The sequence below is a fragment of the Sinocyclocheilus rhinocerous genome, unplaced genomic scaffold (assembly GCF_001515625.1).
Source record: "Sinocyclocheilus rhinocerous isolate Xijiao unplaced genomic scaffold, SAMN03320098_v1.1 scaffold6109, whole genome shotgun sequence".
NCBI lineage: Eukaryota > Metazoa > Chordata > Actinopteri > Cypriniformes > Cyprinidae > Sinocyclocheilus > Sinocyclocheilus rhinocerous.
This window is the reverse complement of record NW_015652272.1, coordinates 116,636-133,951: the sequence shown is the minus strand read 5'-3', so window position 1 is coordinate 133,951 and position 17,316 is coordinate 116,636. Positions and strand designations below refer to the sequence as shown.

The window sequence follows — 17,316 nt, the reverse complement described above, 5'->3', positions numbered from 1 at the left end:
ACACACACACACACACACACACACACACACACACACACACGCGGCGGTGTTTCCCACTCGTCTGAACAGCAGGAGTGGGCGTTCTGGTGGGCCGTGATGAAGTGCTCCTGCGATATAATAATTAAAAAAATGGTTATCAGATGATAAAACATTAAATTATTCAGCTGGTCATAAAAAAATCTACATATTTCACCCCAAAATTTTAAGAAAAAAATAAATACATAATGAAACTGAAGCCTTTTGTTAGAAGCATGCATATTTTTGGTATTGTGACATTTGCCATTTTTTTATTTATGTTTTTTAGACATGTAAAGCATTTTTACAGTATTGAGAATTTGGTCAAATTTGACCATTTTTGCCAGATTCACCTATGAACATTGTTAGTTTAAAACAGACATCAACTCAAGGTTACGTGTTGTGTGATGAATCTACAGTAGCTGAACGTCTCACAGAAACCTCCTCATCTTCTTCAAGGACGAAACATAAGAGCTCCTGTCTCTGAACAGACTGCTGCGCTCTGTGTTACAGTATGTTCATATAGTAGTCAGTCCTTCTATAGCTGCCAGTCACACTGATAACATGCATTATGCTCTTGCCTTCTCTGAGCTGATACACACACACACACGCGGCGGTGTTTCCCACTCGTCTGAACAGCAGGAGTGGGCGTTCTGGTGGGCCGTGATGAAGTGCTCCTGCGTCATTCCTTTGATTACCTGCGATCAAAAACACATTATATAATCAGATGTGTCATTGTTACAGACAGACATCGTATCGACTCAAAGACCTCAGATAAAAAAAAAATTAAAACAGCTGACGTTTAGAAAACAAATGGATAAAAGCGTTTGACAAAAATTAACGCATTTCCCAAAACACCCATTATCACTGAAGACATCTGCTGCTGAGGGTTAATCGCTGCTTTTATTAGGCTTTTGTTTTGCAATAAACAGAATTTATATTTAAATGCCATTAGGAGTGTTGTAGATTAAGGTGTGTGTGTGTGTTTGCACAGTCAATAATACCATATAAAGTATTGTGTTTGCTGAGCCTTATCTAGAGACAAGAACATCAGAGAGAATTGAGGGTGGAGCTATTCAGAACTCCTTAACAACCACATAGCAACGCCCTGGCAACCACCTAGCAACCACCCAGTCACCCTAGCAACCACATAGCAATGTGTTCAACATTGTTCAGAGCACTTAACAACTGCACAGCAACACTTGCAATGCCCTTGCAAATGTCCGCTACACTGTAACTACTGCATAGTAACACCCTAGCAACCACCCAGGTCACTCTAGCAACCACATAGTAATGCCCTGGCAACCACCCAGTCACCCTAGCAGCCACATAAATGTGCTTAAAGTCATTCAGAACACTTAGGAACTGCACAGCAATGCCTTTACAATCACAGAGAACACTGTGGATATCACATAGCAGCACCCTAGCAACCACCCAAACACCCTTACACATAGCAATGTGCTTAAAAATCATTCAGGACATGTAGCAACTGCACAACAGCACTACAAATGACCTTGCAATCACTTACACAGCCCTGTAGAAACCACACAGCAACACCCTAGCAATCACCCAAATACCCTAGCAACCACATAGCAAGACCTTAGCAACCACCCAAACACCCTAACACATAGCAATGTGCTTAAAAATCATACAGGACAGGTAGCAACTGCACAACAGCACTACAAATGACCTTGCAATCACCCAAATACCCTAGCAACCACATAGCAACACCTTAACAACCACCCAAACACCCTAACACATAGCAATGTGCTTAAAAATCATTCAGGACAGGTAGCAACTGCACAGCAGCACTACAAATGACCTTGCAGTCACCAACAATGCTATAGCAACCACATAGCAACACCCTAGCAATCACCCAAATACCCTAGCAACCACATAGCAACACCTTAGCAACCACCCAAACACCCTGACACATAGCAATGTGCTTAAAAATCATTCAGGACAGGTAGCAACTACACAGCAGCACTACAAATGACCTTGCAATCACCAACAATGCTATAGCAACCACATAGCAACACCTTAGAAACCATCTAAACACCCTAGCAACTGCATAACAATGTGCTTAAAATCATTCAGAACATTTAACAACTGCACAGCAATGGCCTTGTAATCACCCACAACATTGTAGCTACCACATAGCAATACCGTAGGAACCATCCAGAGACCCTAGCAACCACATGGCAATGTGTCACTCACACAACCCTACAGAAACCACAAAGGCAACACCCTAGCAACCAGCAAACACTGTAGTGTATAGCAATGTGTTAAAAAAATCATTCAGAACAGGTAGCAACTGCACAGCTACACTAGAAATGCCCTTGCAATCACCAACAATGTTGTAATAAAAATCATTCAGGACAGGTAGCAACTGCACAGCAGCACTACAAATGACCTTGCAGTCACCAACAATGCTATAGCAACCACATAGCAACACCCTAGCAATCACCCAAATACCCTAGCAACCACATAGCAACACCTTAGCAACCACCCAAACACCCTGACACATAGCAATGTGCTTAAAAATCATTCAGGACAGGTAGCAACTACACAGCAGCACTACAAATGACCTTGCAATCACCAACAATGCTATAGCAACCACATAGCAACACCTTAGAAACCATCTAAACACCCTAGCAACTGCATAACAATGTGCTTAAAATCATTCAGAACATTTAACAACTGCACAGCAATGGCCTTGTAATCACCCACAACATTGTAGCTACCACATAGCAATACCGTAGGAACCATCCAGAGACCCTAGCAACCACATGGCAATGTGTCACTCACACAACCCTACAGAAACCACAAAGGCAACACCCTAGCAACCAGCAAACACTGTAGTGTATAGCAATGTGTTAAAAAATCATTCAGAACAGGTAGCAACTGCACAGCTACACTAGAAATGCCCCTGCAATCACCAACAATGTTGTAACAACCACATAGAAACACCTTAGAAACCACCTAAACACCCTAGCAAACACATATGCTGTGCCCCAATGTGCCTACTTATACTACGCCCTTAAAGTATGCACTCTTTTGGTGAAGAAAAGCTACACACTTTTGAGTGTGTAGTAGAAGAGTAGGCAAGCTTTGGGACAAACTATCCGTCATACAACTGCGTCTTTGCTCTGTCTCATAGTTACACGCACCCTGTCACTGTAAACTGACCTGTCAATCATCTCGTCACAGTTAACATCCTCCACATTTAATTTAATTTAACTTCCTACCATATCGGAGAGAAAAGAAGTAGCTCATTGATCTGCCAGCTGTGGGTCTTTATGCGGAGATCTCCGCTCAGAATTTTTGCATAATGATGCATTTAAAATTTAATGGCCAAATGGTTGTTTATAAAAGTTCACATTGTTGTTGCAGATGAAATATAACACAGATAAGATTAAATAATTTATTTTTTTTACCAGGTTAGCCTAAATGTTGATTATTAGTAACTCAAACCCATTTAGCTCAACCTCTGTATTTAACCGTCGGTCGTACACATCCACCATGTTTGTAGGTTTTCGTGTTTGTAGTTCTGAAACGAATCCTTCGCCAAAGCGCAATGGATTGTGGGTAATATTAGCCATTAGAGTGTGCATGGATCCACACTTCAAAAATCTTCCTGAGACAGTAGACCATCCGGGGACTTCTGGCATACTCTTTTCAGCATACTATGCTTTGGGACACACTTATTCTAATCTCACATACTATTTGGATAGTATGGACATTGGGATGCAGGCAAAGTAAAGTGTTTAAAATCATTTAGAACACTTAGAAACTACATAGCAACACCCTAGCAACCACTCGGTCTCCCTAGCAACCATAAACCAACCATAATATTTTTTTTTTGCATTCTAAAGCTTTGGTATGATACATATTATATGAAAAACACCACACAGTGAATTGAAGTAAAAGAGAGAGCAGTTAGTGCTATAAACATGCTCTTGTTTATTTCCTTATGAAGCCATTTCGGTGACTGCTGTTGTTGGTTTTTCAGGGACACAACTCCAGCAATGAGCTGAGCAGTATGCTCCTGCCCCAGCTGCCCCAGGAGGGCCGAGACCGGACCCTGAGCGCCACCAGCTACATCACTGACGCCATGGAAGGTAAGACACGGCGCCTGACAGAAACACAACACAACAAAAACCTACAAACCACAATCACACACGAGCCAGCGACGAGATATTAACCCTGAAACAACTCCATATGCATGTAAAATCCACATGAAATCTTTTCAGATGCGTGCAAGGACAGGAGAAGTGTCTCCATCTGCTCGCGGTTAATATCGTCCCCCGAGACGCCGCTCGCTGTTGTTATTCAGAGGAAAGGTGTAACCCTCCCCACTGCTGCTTCATCATGACACAGCCAGGCTTGACATCACCTGGGTGGCACAAGAAGCCAGACTCTTCCCTGAGCGTTTTAGCGACTAAATAATAGCGTAACAGAATGTCCTCGCAGTTTCAAATCCGTTATGCCCATCGCGACAAAGCGTTTTAGGAAACGAAAGAGTAGACCGCCTGTAGACGTGTGTGTATAAATAAATCAAGTGATGAATTCATTTTCACTGTTTGCGGCTCATTCAGACCATGGACGATAACTATAAGTAACTATGAAGCTTTAAAAATCATTTAAAACAATAACAACGCAAAGGAACGATATCGTTGGAATCACTTTCAGAGTGATTTTTTTCCAACTGGTGAATGATAAAAACAATGACAGCCAATCAGAATCCATCCAACTTTAACAAGCTTGAGTATTTAATGTGTCAGATGACAAAACAGAAATGCACGATCATAATAAACAGAAAAATATGGTACACTGATGTGGATGTTAATTATCTTTATAGTTATCGTATAAGACCCATTCGTACGGTAACAACACAGTGGATCGATATAGTTGGAATCACCTTCAGAACTTTCTTTTTTTCCAGCTGATGAGTGATGAAAACATTGACAGCCAATTAGAATCCACCTAAATTTAACGACAAAACAACAGTGCACACTTATACTAAACAGAATGTTGTCGTAAGCCAAAGTGAATGCTAATTATATTTACAGTTATCTTTAAAGGCCACCAAGCACGACAACTATGACGTTTTAATAATCACTCTAATGCTACGAGAATTGTAACGTTCACTCAACTATAACGATAACAACGCAGAGGAACGATATCGTTGGAATCACTTTCAGAGCGATTTTTCCAGCCAATCAGAATCCACCTGAGTTTACCGAAATTGAGTATTTAAAGTGACAGAAGACAAAACGGCAGTGTGCGCTTATAATAAACAGAATGTTATCATCTGCCGATTAGGGGTGTAATGGTTCAAATTACTCACGGTTTGTATCACCGTTTTAGAGTCACCGTTTCGGTATGGTTCAGTATGTGCTATTTTAGGAGAAAAAGGACTATACTGTCAAATAAAAATAAAGAAAATAACAACTAATCCAACTACAAGAAACAGCACAAATAAATACAGTAGAGCAAAGATAAAGAAAATAAATAGTGCTTTTCAGGGGTTTTTTTTACATTAGTTTTTAGGTACAGAAATTAAATAAAGTAATCTAATGTAAAATAACATTGCATATTTGACTGTATAAATTAAAGATGAATCCTTATTAAAGTTACAAAAGCTATTCAGTCAAGAGCAGTGAGTGATTTCCTTGTCTTTTGTTGTTTGATTAACATTAAAAATGTGCTGTCACTTTAAGACATTGCACGGATCCAGTACACTGATACTGTACGTTCAACCACTTTTAGAACGATTTTTCCAGCTAATGAATAATACAAATGTTGACAGCCAATCAGAGTGTAAGCATTTAAAGCAACAGGCGTTGCAAAATGTTATTGCCCACTGGCGTGGACACTAATGTAATTATCTTTGCTAATATAGTTATAGTACTTATAGCGAAGTAACATGGAGAAACATGAGATCATTGGCATCTTTTTATGAGTACAAACATCAGGATTCTTCATCAGAAGTCAGTCGAAGACAGTTTTCTGTCATACAGTTAGTGTGCTCTCCTCACTAGAGGACATGAAATGTCACCTGTGAATAAAAATGGCCCATATTTTTGAGTCTTTTCTGGAATCTTGATTGGTCAGCACAAAAGTTGCTAACAGAAGAAGGCCTGAGCTCACAGGGTCTGAGTTTAGATCTGCTAGCATAAGAAAATGCCAATCCTCATTTTCACGCATGTGAAAGCTGACACGGCAGGACAGCAGCAGGCCAAATTTACTGTAATGAGCACGTTATGTCAGATGATGCTCACATACGTGTATGATAGATTGCCAGCTACCACTTACTGATTTACTTGTATATAAATATGCTGACACTGGAACAGCCGTATTGCAAAAATTCTCAGACGTACTCTTTACAAAAAAAATTACCATGGTAATCATAGTTTCCACTGTGGTTTTACTATCCAGGGCCTGAATTTTGTACTGTGCACAGTTTTAATCATTCCTGCAGGGAAATTCCCATTTGCTATGACAGGAGTACATTATTTTACACAAATAAACAAATCAAATCTATGATTTTATAGCTGAATAAAGATGAAATAACAGTACTACTGTACAGTTTTAACCTAAATAATGTAAGTGAGCAAACAGTGTGAAGTCTTTGTATTTGCAACTAACAACTAACCTAGCAACCATCTAGAAACTGCCCAAATACCCAAGCAAGAAATACCCAAATACCCAACCCCAGAGTGCCCTAGCAACCACAAAACAACTCTTGAGAGCATCCAGAACACCTTAGCAACCGCAAAGCAACACAGTGTCCTCACAACCACCCAGCACACCCTAGAAACCCCCTAGAAACAACGCAGACACCCTAGCAACCCCCTAGAAACAATCCAGACACCATTACAATCCACTGGAAACAACACAGATACCCTAGCAACCCCCTAGAAACAATCCATACACCCTAGCAACCCCCTAGAAATAATACAGATACTCTAGCAACTCCCTATAAACAATACAGATACCCTAGCAACTCCCTAGAAACAGCCCAGACAGCCTAGCAACCCCCTAGAAACAATACAGACACCATAACAATCTTCTAGAAACAACATAGACGCCCTAGCAACTCCCTAGAAACAGCCCAGACAGCCTAGCAACCCCCTAGAAACAATACAGACACCATAACAATCTTCTAGAAACAACATAGACGCCCTAGCAACTCCCTAGAAACAGCCCAGACAGCCTAGCAACCCCCTAGAAACAATACAGACACCATAACAATCTTCTAGAAACAACATAGACGCCCTAGCAACTCCCTAGAAACAGCCCAGACAGCCTAGCAACCCCCTAGAAACAATACAGACACCATAACAATCTTCTAGAAACAACATAGACGCCCTAGCAACTCCCTAGAAACAGCCCAGACAGCCTAGCAACCCCCTAGAAACAATACAGACACCATAACAATCTTCTAGAAACAACATAGACGCCCTAGCAACTCCCTAGAAACAGCCCAGACAGCCTAGCAACCCCCTAGAAACAATCCATACACCCTATAATACAGATACTCTAGCAACTCCCTAGAAACAACCCAGACACCATAACAATCCACTGGAAACAACGCAGACACCCTAACAACCCCCTAGAAACAATCCAGACACCCCAGAAACCCCCTAGAAATAATACAGACACTCTAGCAACTCCCTAGAAACAATACAGATACCATAGTAACCCCCTGGAAACAATACAGACACCCTAGAAACCCCCTAAAAACAATGCAGACACCATAACAATCCTCTAGAAACAAGGCAGATACCCCAACAACCCCCTAGAAACAGCCCGACACCCTAGCAACCCCCTAGAAACAATACAGACAGCATAACAATCTTCTAGAAACAACATAGACGCCCTAGCAACTCCCTAGAAACAATCCAGACACCATAACAATCCACTGGAAACAACACAGATACCCTAGCAACCCCCTAGAAACAATCCATACACCCTATAATACAGATACTCTAGCAACTCCCTAGAAACAACCCAGACACCATAACAATCCACTGGAAACAACGCAGACACCCTAACAACCCCCTAGAAACAATCCAGACACCCCAGAAACCCCCTAGAAATAATACAGACACTCTAGCAACTCCCTAGAAACAATACAGATACCATAGTAACCCCCTGGAAACAATACAGACACCCTAGAAACCCCCTAAAAACAATGCAGACACCATAACAATCCTCTAGAAACAAGGCAGATACCCCAACAACCCCCTAGAAACAGCCCGACACCCTAGCAACCCCCTAGAAACAATACAGACAGCCTAGCAACCGCATAGAAATGTGCTAAAAATAATTTAGAACACTAGTAATGCCATAGCAACCACCCACACAGCATAGCAACCACAAAAACCTTGTTTGTTTGTTTGCTTTTTGCTTGCAATGATACATATTGTGAAAAATGCCATACAATAAATTTACAGTAAAATATAATCAACTATATAGAATGCAAGTGTGCAACATTATAGCGACTGAAGTTCTTTTTCCAAGTAAAGCATGCAAGCAATAAATAAATCAATCAATCAAATTAATATATTTTTATTTTTTAAATAATAATTCAAATAATTATTTACTTTTTTATTTTATAGTTTAATTAACTAAAAAAATAATTCTCATAGTTCATCATTAACACTCAGAAACAACGTTACACGTCATCTGCAGTTTAGTTCCTGCTGTATTAAGGTGAACGTGGTGTTAACTGAAGGTCTGTTTGTTGGTCAGTTTCTCTTGTGGAGGATGAAATAAAGGCTGACAGGTCGACTGCACCCGCTGTGGTCCATCACACCACCGCAGCGGCTCATCGCAGGAGTTAGTAGCACATTACTGCCGCAGAGCCAAATCTAGAGACACAAGATGTCTGTCTCTGTCTCATTTCTCATTAGAACACTTACAGGTTCCTCCTAAACACGCATCCTCACTTGTCAAGTGCAATTCAACCTCAGTTGGGTAGAAAAACATCATGCTAACCTTTCATCGTGACCTATTCATGTGGTGTTTGCTACAAGCCAAGAATTTCAATGCTCAGCTGTAAATTACGCTTTTATCTAAAGTAGTTATTATTAAATGCACATGCATGGAAGCATTTGTATAGCACTGGCAAAAACACGTTTTATGTGCATTCAGACACTCTATATCATGAGGCCTCTAATGGTTTATGTAAATGTTTTGATTTAATTTATTCATCCAGACAGGTAAACAGTCCATCCTTACATTACAATAAATTTACACTGTGGTGCTTTAATATTATGCATAAAATCCCTCTTAACTGGCAGATATCTGTGAAATGAGTTCTGTGACTCCATTGCAGTCTTCAAACAGGAACAAACTACATGGAGAACCAATCAGAAACACTAGACGGCTGTCAATCATTATGCCCTTTCAGGCTTGCTGGCTTCGGATTGGCTGACATGTCTTTGGAGGGCGGGGTTTACAGACTGTGTACAAAATGATTGAAGTTTTTTTGAACTTTCAAGTTAGATTGGTGTTTTGAAGAACCAATAAACAACAATAGAACTCAACAGAGTGATCTGAAGGTCTTATAATGAAGCATCAAGGAACAGATATGGTCAGTTCAAGAACCCTATACGACCAAATGTGGTTCTTGTGAAGAAAACGAACCTAATGAAGAACGCATGGGTCATTTCTTCTCCCCTGGTTGTTTTTATGCTGACAGAGCTGGAGGAGGCGCAGCAGAAGTGTCACCCGTGCTGGTACGTGTTTGCACACAAGTACCTGGTGTGGACGTGTGACCCCAGCTGGCTGAAGATGAAGGAGTGGGTGAAGTTCATGGTGAATGATCCGTTCCTGGATCTGACCATCACTATCTGCATCGTTCTCAACACGCTCTTCATGGCTCTGGAGCACTATCCCATGACGGACGAGTTCAACCGCATGCTGTCTGTGGGGAACCTGGTGAGCACCACTTTTGAGTATTTACTGAACTTCTTCCTGTCACTAAAGATGCATTAATATAAGTGTGTTGGCATATACTGACTTTAACTGTAATTATTTGTTATATTTTGTAACATTTATTGATATATTGAAATATAGCGTATAAAGAAATATTTGGCAATGTTAATATTGTAAATATATTAAAATTAAAATATTATAATAAATATCATTTTTTATATTATATTATATTATATTATTTAAAAAATATTTTATGTATACCTTTATATAATTGTACACTACCATTCAAAAGTTTTTTGTTTTTTTTAATGTTTTTGAAAGAAGCCTCTTCTGCTCCTGCATTTATTTGACCAAAAATACAATATAAAATGTGAAATATTATTATAATTTAAAATAAGTATTTTCTATGTGAATATATAGTAAAATGTAATTTATTTCTGTGATCAAAGCTGTATTTCCAGCATCATTACTGCAGTCTTCAGTGTCACATGATCTTCAGAAATCATTCTAATATGCTGATTTGCTGCTCGAGAAACATTTCTGATTATTATCAATGTTGAAAACAGTCGTGCTGCACAATATTTTTGTGGAAACTGTGATACATTTTATTTTTCAGGATTCTTTGATGAATAGAATGTTCAAAAGAACAGCATTTATTTGAAATAGAAATCTTTTGTAGCATTATAAATTTCTGTACTGGCACTTTGGATCAATTTAATGCGTCCTTGCTGAATAAAAGTATTAATTTATAAAAAAAAATAAAAATTAATTTAATCATTGACCCCAAATGGTAGTGTATGCATACAAGTTATATATTTAAACATTTTGTGATTAATTCATTATAATCAAATAATATATATTTATATTAAATACAAAACTATATATATATATATATACCTTTATTTGTTATACAGGTCATGGAAAATCAGGTTTAGCACATTGCATTGTGGGAAACAGCAGGCAGCGCAGTGTAATCTGGTTGCATTCGTCTCATTTTAGCAAATGTAGTGAGTGTGCAATGAATAAAACCTGTATACTGCAGAAATAGTGATGGTAGCATGATACCGAATGTTGTTTGAAGATATAGATACTGTAGACGGGAGTCATATGAGGACGCTCAGATCAATACGGGTCTCTTCACATGACCGAAGCACGGAGCTGGACGAGTGTTGAGATCTCAGAGACGAAGACGGTCACGTCTGTTAGTTTGTGCATGACTGACGGCGTTATCGACTCTGTCATCTGTAGATTAAAGTGAAGAGCAGAGACGCTCAGTGTGTTAGTTACAGACAGCCACCGCTCAGTGCTTTGTGTGCTGTGCTGAACATGTCCGGCTCATATTTTATCCTAGAGTCTAAAAAATAAATGTTTTGACATGATATATATTGTATTTTGTATATAGTTTGCAGCCTCTTTTAAAAGGTGTCCTTATTGCAACTTTTTTGGAAATGTTTGTCCAGCCTTGTTAAAGTGTGAATGTCTCGAAGGCTGTCAAGCTCATATGTTATCCTAAAATCTAAAGCAAAAAAAATAAATAAATAAATAAATAAAAGCAAAAGCAAAATATAAAGATAAAAATAAGTATTTAAATATATAATATAAATTATATTTTGCTTATACTTATTATTACAATTATTATTTTCATTATTAACATTTTTCTTCCTTGTTTCTTCACTGAGTGAATGTCACTAAGACTCTAAGTCAAGAACATGTCCTGCTCATATTTTATTCTAAAAGAAAAAATATATAAATATCTTGATTTAAATATTTTGAAATATTTATAGTTAATTTAATTTAATTTAATTTAATTTTTTTTATTTTATGTATTTATTTATTCATTTATTTATTTAAATTTTTTTTGTGGGCTGAAATGTGACCTGAGCGTGTTTTCATGAGCTTTGCCCTCAAAGAGGCCGTAGATGTTCCTCCAGATCTCAGTTTATTGGTTAGATTAAAGAGGTAATTAGAGGATGTGAGGCAGAAGCAGAGCTGATCTTCTTCACAGGACGTGTTTGCCTCAGATGTTTCCTGCTGCTGTGTCACGTATCACAGTCACATCCAAACGCTCGGCTCCCAGATACAAGAAACAGAGCAAACAGCTGCCGTAGATACACACACCTTGTAGCCATGGCAACAAAGAGCAAACCGCTTGTCATTCATAAAGTTCTACACATGCCCCGCCCCTTCTGTGTTTGTTTGTTTAAACATTTTGCTTAATTAAATTATGCTTTCAACTGCCAATAATTGTATAGTACTCTGAAGTACATAAAAATTAAGTAAAAAAAAATAAATAAATCAATGTTACATAAACAGGTCAGATCCATTTTATAGTTTTAGTTAGCGATTAAAATGAGCAGGATAAAAATCTATATTGTTTGCTAAATTTAAGATTCAATTTTGTTATGTGCTTTTCTCATTTTTAGTAGCATTTGTGTTTTTTAATATATATTTTTATTTAGCTTTAATATATTTTTAATTTAGTTTTAGAATTTTAGAAATTTTATTTAGGCGTTTAGAAGTTTTCTTTTATATTTTTTTATTTATTTTATTTTAAATTATTTATGATAGTTTTAGTTAACAATAATAACCGCGTAGAATAAATATATGAATAAATAAAAAATTATATTTTGCATGACAATGAATGAAAATGAAGCCTGACTGACTATTAAATTCATTCATTTTTATGTAATATTACTTAAATGTATGTATTGTTAATTTCAGCAGATCAAGAATTGCATAATAAACATTTACCATGTTTTTGTCGGTAAAAAATAAATGTGAATACAGTCATTATTTATATATTGACATTTATTATACATTTATTTATACATTCACATGTATATATTTATTTATATTTATGCATTCATTTATTTATATGTATACATTCACATAAGAATATATTTTTTTACATTTATACAATTATTTATACACTCGTTACACAATATGTATATGTTTATTTACATAATGTACATAAATATAAGCATTCTTGTAACTCAAACAGTTCAGTTGCATCTGATTCCCGAAGATTGCATTAAAATCTACATTTAGTGAAAGTGGCTTTGGATAAAAGCGTCTGTCAAATGCATGAATGTAAATCTACACTGTAAAAAAAAATCTGTAACATTTACGGTAAAAAACCTCAGTCTTTTACCGTTAAATTCACGGTAATTTTTTACAGTGTACAGTTTGAAGACGTTCACCAGCCTGCTGCTGTTTTTCTCAGGTGTTCACAGGCATCTTCACAGCGGAGATGGTCCTGAAGATCATCGCTCTGGATCCGTATTATTACTTTCAGCAGGGCTGGAACATCTTTGACAGTCTGATCGTGAGTCTGAGTCTCATGGAGCTGGGTTTGTCCAACGTGGAGGGTCTGTCTGTCCTGCGCTCCTTCAGACTGGTAAAACATGCAAAAAATACTCTCACAGCTCACAGCTTGTTTTCTTCTCGCATTTGTATTTGTGTGTCATTCTTACAAGACCCCGCATCATACAGTATTTGTTGAATGAAAGCCAATAATTGTTTGTTTTGGGATGCTGATTTCAAAAATAGTCTGTTTTCCTTAATCAGCAGAAAAACGGCCACTAACCCAGCTAAGAAATATAGATATGTTTAAGTATGTTTTGCTAACTTTCCCATTAAAGGAACACGCCACTATTTTTGAAAATAGGCTCATTTTCCAACTCCCCTAGAGTTAAACAGTTGAGTTTTACCATCTCAAAAATGACCAAAGAGTTTCTATATTTTTCCTATTTAAAACTTGACTCTTCTGTAGTTACATTGTGAGTCTACAGAAGAGTCAAGTTTTAAATAGGAAAAATATAGAAACTCTTTGGTCATTTTTGAGCGAGATGCTAACGGTCTAATCAGATTCAATGATCTATGCTAAGCTAAGCTAAAAGTGCTACCGCCAGACCCGGAGATCGGCTGAATGGATTCGAAAATGGTAAAACTCAACTGTTTAACTCTAGGGGAGTCGGAAAATGAGCCTAGTTTCAAAAATAGTGGAGTGTTCCTTTAAGTTATGAACACATTATTTCTGTTTTCTGAACAATCAAAACATCAATTTTTAAGTGTTTTATAATTATTATTTTAATAATTATTATACGAACGTTAATGGAACATTTCATTTGATCATTTCGCAAACATTATGGGAATGCTACATTTGAATGTTCTCTGAACGTTCTGAAACAAGTAGTTACATTTAAAAAATGTTACATGAACATCGACCTGAAAAAAAAAAAAGTTCCATAAACAATGTGTAAGTAACGTTTTGAGAACATTATTAAAGATTAGATAACTTTGAACAGACGTTACTAGAAGAACATTTGCTCATAACTTTGAGAGAACGTTTCTTGTTAGCTAGGAAGATGTGATTTCTTTTTCTTTTTTTTTTTCAATTTATTCAATTCTCAGCCAATTTTAACATGTATGAATGATTCTGAAGATATTATTTCATGATTTTACAATTTGGCCAGTGACGGAAGAAAATGCAGACATGACCCAGATGTTTTTTTCTGTTTTACATCCAAAGTGCCACAGAAAATGACAGATTTAGTTATTTTTATTTATTTATTTAAATTTTCAGTGCTTCTTTAAAAACTTGATTATTTATTTAAAATTTCAATACTTTAAATTATACATTAATAATTTTATTCTAAAATTATATAATTGATATAATTAAAATATTAAATTTTTGTATATAATTAAAAAATGTTATCAGAATGAAATGATGTAAGTTTACATATAAAAAATGTAATCTTCATGGTCCAGGTCATTTTTGACCTATGAACAGATGTTTTGTTAGTTTGAGACGAGCAGAGCGTGAGCGTTAAGGAAAGCATGCTGGCGGGTTTGTAATTGCGTGTTTATATTGGCAGTTGTTTGAAATGTCTCTCAACGCTCATGTCAGACATGTTTCATAAAGCACTGCTGCTAAAACCTGCGTTATTATTGCTAAGGGTTATATTTACACCATCTCTGATTAACTCAGACCATTTACTCTGTTTGAAACTAGTCTGCGCTGATTAAACAGCGAAAAACACAAATTGATAAAGTAATTACAATTATTTATTTTGATTTGGATGCATACCAACATAATTAATGGGTCATTACACCATGCATGCTTTAATTTGAAAGACCTGTGATACATTTATTATTTAGTGGATGGTTTTTAATCAAAGTCTTCATGTGCACTAATTTCCCCTGGAGCATCTGGGGTGAATTGTTCGGCTCAGTGGCTCATGGGTAATTGATCTCAATAACTCGCTAGGTCTTGTGAAGCCCCAAATGTGAGATTGAGCCTGCAGTGTTTGTGTTTCCATCACAGATGCATTTTAAGCTGAAATGTGTGGCACCGAATAGAATTGCAAAAATAATGATTGTCTCCGAACAGGTTTCCAGCATTCAAAAGTTTGGGGTCGGTTATTTTAGGCTGCATTTATTGGACTAAAAATACAGTAAAAATTTGATATAGTTTTAGAATTTAAAATAACTGTTTTCTATGTGAATATATTGTGAAATGTAATTTATTCCTGTGATCAAAGCTGTATTTTCAGCATCATTACTCTAGTCTTCAGTGTCACATGATCCTTCAGAAATCATTCTAATATGCTGATTTGCTGCACTGATATAATGTTACAAAATAGAAGTATTTTGTAACATTCTAAATGTATCTGCTGTCATTTTTGATCAATTTAATGCATCCTTGCTGAATAACAGTATTTAAAAAAACAACAACTTTTGAACAGTAGTGTAATTTTTCTGTTTAAATCCAGAGTTTCCCACAGAAAATGTGAGTATCAACCCTGAGCTCAGTTGCAAACGCAAATCCTGTGAGATTTCTCCATCTAGACGGTGAGCACTACTGTAAAATAAGTGTGCAGATTGCATCTGGGCCTGTTTATGAGATATTGATATTACATAAGCGAGGGTTTGGTGCAGATGGAAGCGAATGCACACCGAGCGATTAACACATGCAAATGTGAGGCCGGGGGAATGGAGACGCCACGTGTCTGACGGTACGAGGGCTTTTCCGTCCTCGCTGTCGAACTGATGATTGTGCTTCTGCCGATCGGAAAGAATCATCTCTGCTGCACTGACGAGCATTTCAGAAAGGCTGCGGATGTGTGGCGTCGCTCGAATATTGCGACCTGATCTTTCCTGCATGATTTCATTTGCATTCGGCAGTTAAAGGTCAAATAGTTGTACCTTTGTTACTCCATTGATATTTTTAGATCATTCTGACTAGTCACTTAGAGATTGTGGAAGAATTTACAAGGGCTGGAGGGCGTGATGCATAGTATGTTGGGTAATATGTTCAGTTCAATGCATTTGAATGGCAAACACTGCGGTGGTTGATTTGATTACGCTGAGCTCTGTTTTGTGTGCTGAACTCAAGATGCACATGGATTTTTGAATCTGAGATCCAAATATAGTGAGCTACCTACCTAGGTGGTATTTTAAGGCATCAAACATCAGTATTTTAAGGTGTTCTGTCTTTTTTGCAGAGACAACAGTCCCAGAATGCATTGTTACACGCTTAGTGAAAATAATCCATGCAAGCAGGTGGACGAGAGAAATGCAGATTATATCCTTAATTCATTTAATTCTAAAAAGTATTGATAAAAAATAGATCAAAAATAGAAATGGACTGTTTATGCAGTATTTGTGTGTGCTGTGTGTTTTATGCTTATTAGATTATCACATTAGGCTATCGATTGAAATTACTCCATCTGTGTCTCTGTCCCTCGTGTCCAGCATTATTTGCTTTACTTCCCTCATTTGTTTTAGCATCTTATGACTATGAATTTAATTTAATTTAATTTAATTTGTGAAATTTTAAAGTAGAAAGACTGAAATTGTATTTCTTGTAAAAAGAACTCCAATAATATGTACAACTTTAGAAAAATATATATTTTTTTACATTGTATACATAGTAGTTTTTATTGTAATAAATTATAATTTAATAATAATAATAATATAAACAATAATTTATAATTATAATTTGGAGTGCTTTGAATTCATGCTGATTTTAATGCATCCTGACTAGATAATTTTCAATACTATATAACAGTAATAAGCATAAGATTTTTAATGGGAATTTTGGGTGAAATTTTAATGTAGATAATGCCAAAATAATACAAATTCATGCAAATTCTTTAAGCAAATTCTTTTATTTTATTTTATATTTTAATAGTATACATTGTAGTTTTTATTTAAATAAATTATAATTAAATAATAATTTATAATTATACTGATTTTAAAGGCATCTGGACAAGATCATTTTCAACACTGATAGTAATGAGAATGAGATTTTTTTTTTTTTGAGAATTTTTGGGGAAATTTTCATGCAGA

The 17,316-nt window shown here is 36.6% G+C and overlaps 1 protein-coding gene across 1 annotated transcript in view; it reads left to right on the top strand.

Annotated features, from left to right (window-relative positions):
• Positions 1–17,316, top strand: part of scn5lab (sodium channel, voltage gated, type V-like, alpha b) — a 132,606-nt gene that overhangs the window by 49,919 nt on the left and 65,371 nt on the right. The window contains 3 exon segments of the mRNA XM_016520084.1: positions 4,028–4,136; positions 9,728–9,966; positions 13,187–13,360. Of these exon segments, the coding sequence (XP_016375570.1) occupies positions 4,028–4,136; positions 9,728–9,966; positions 13,187–13,360 (522 nt within the window).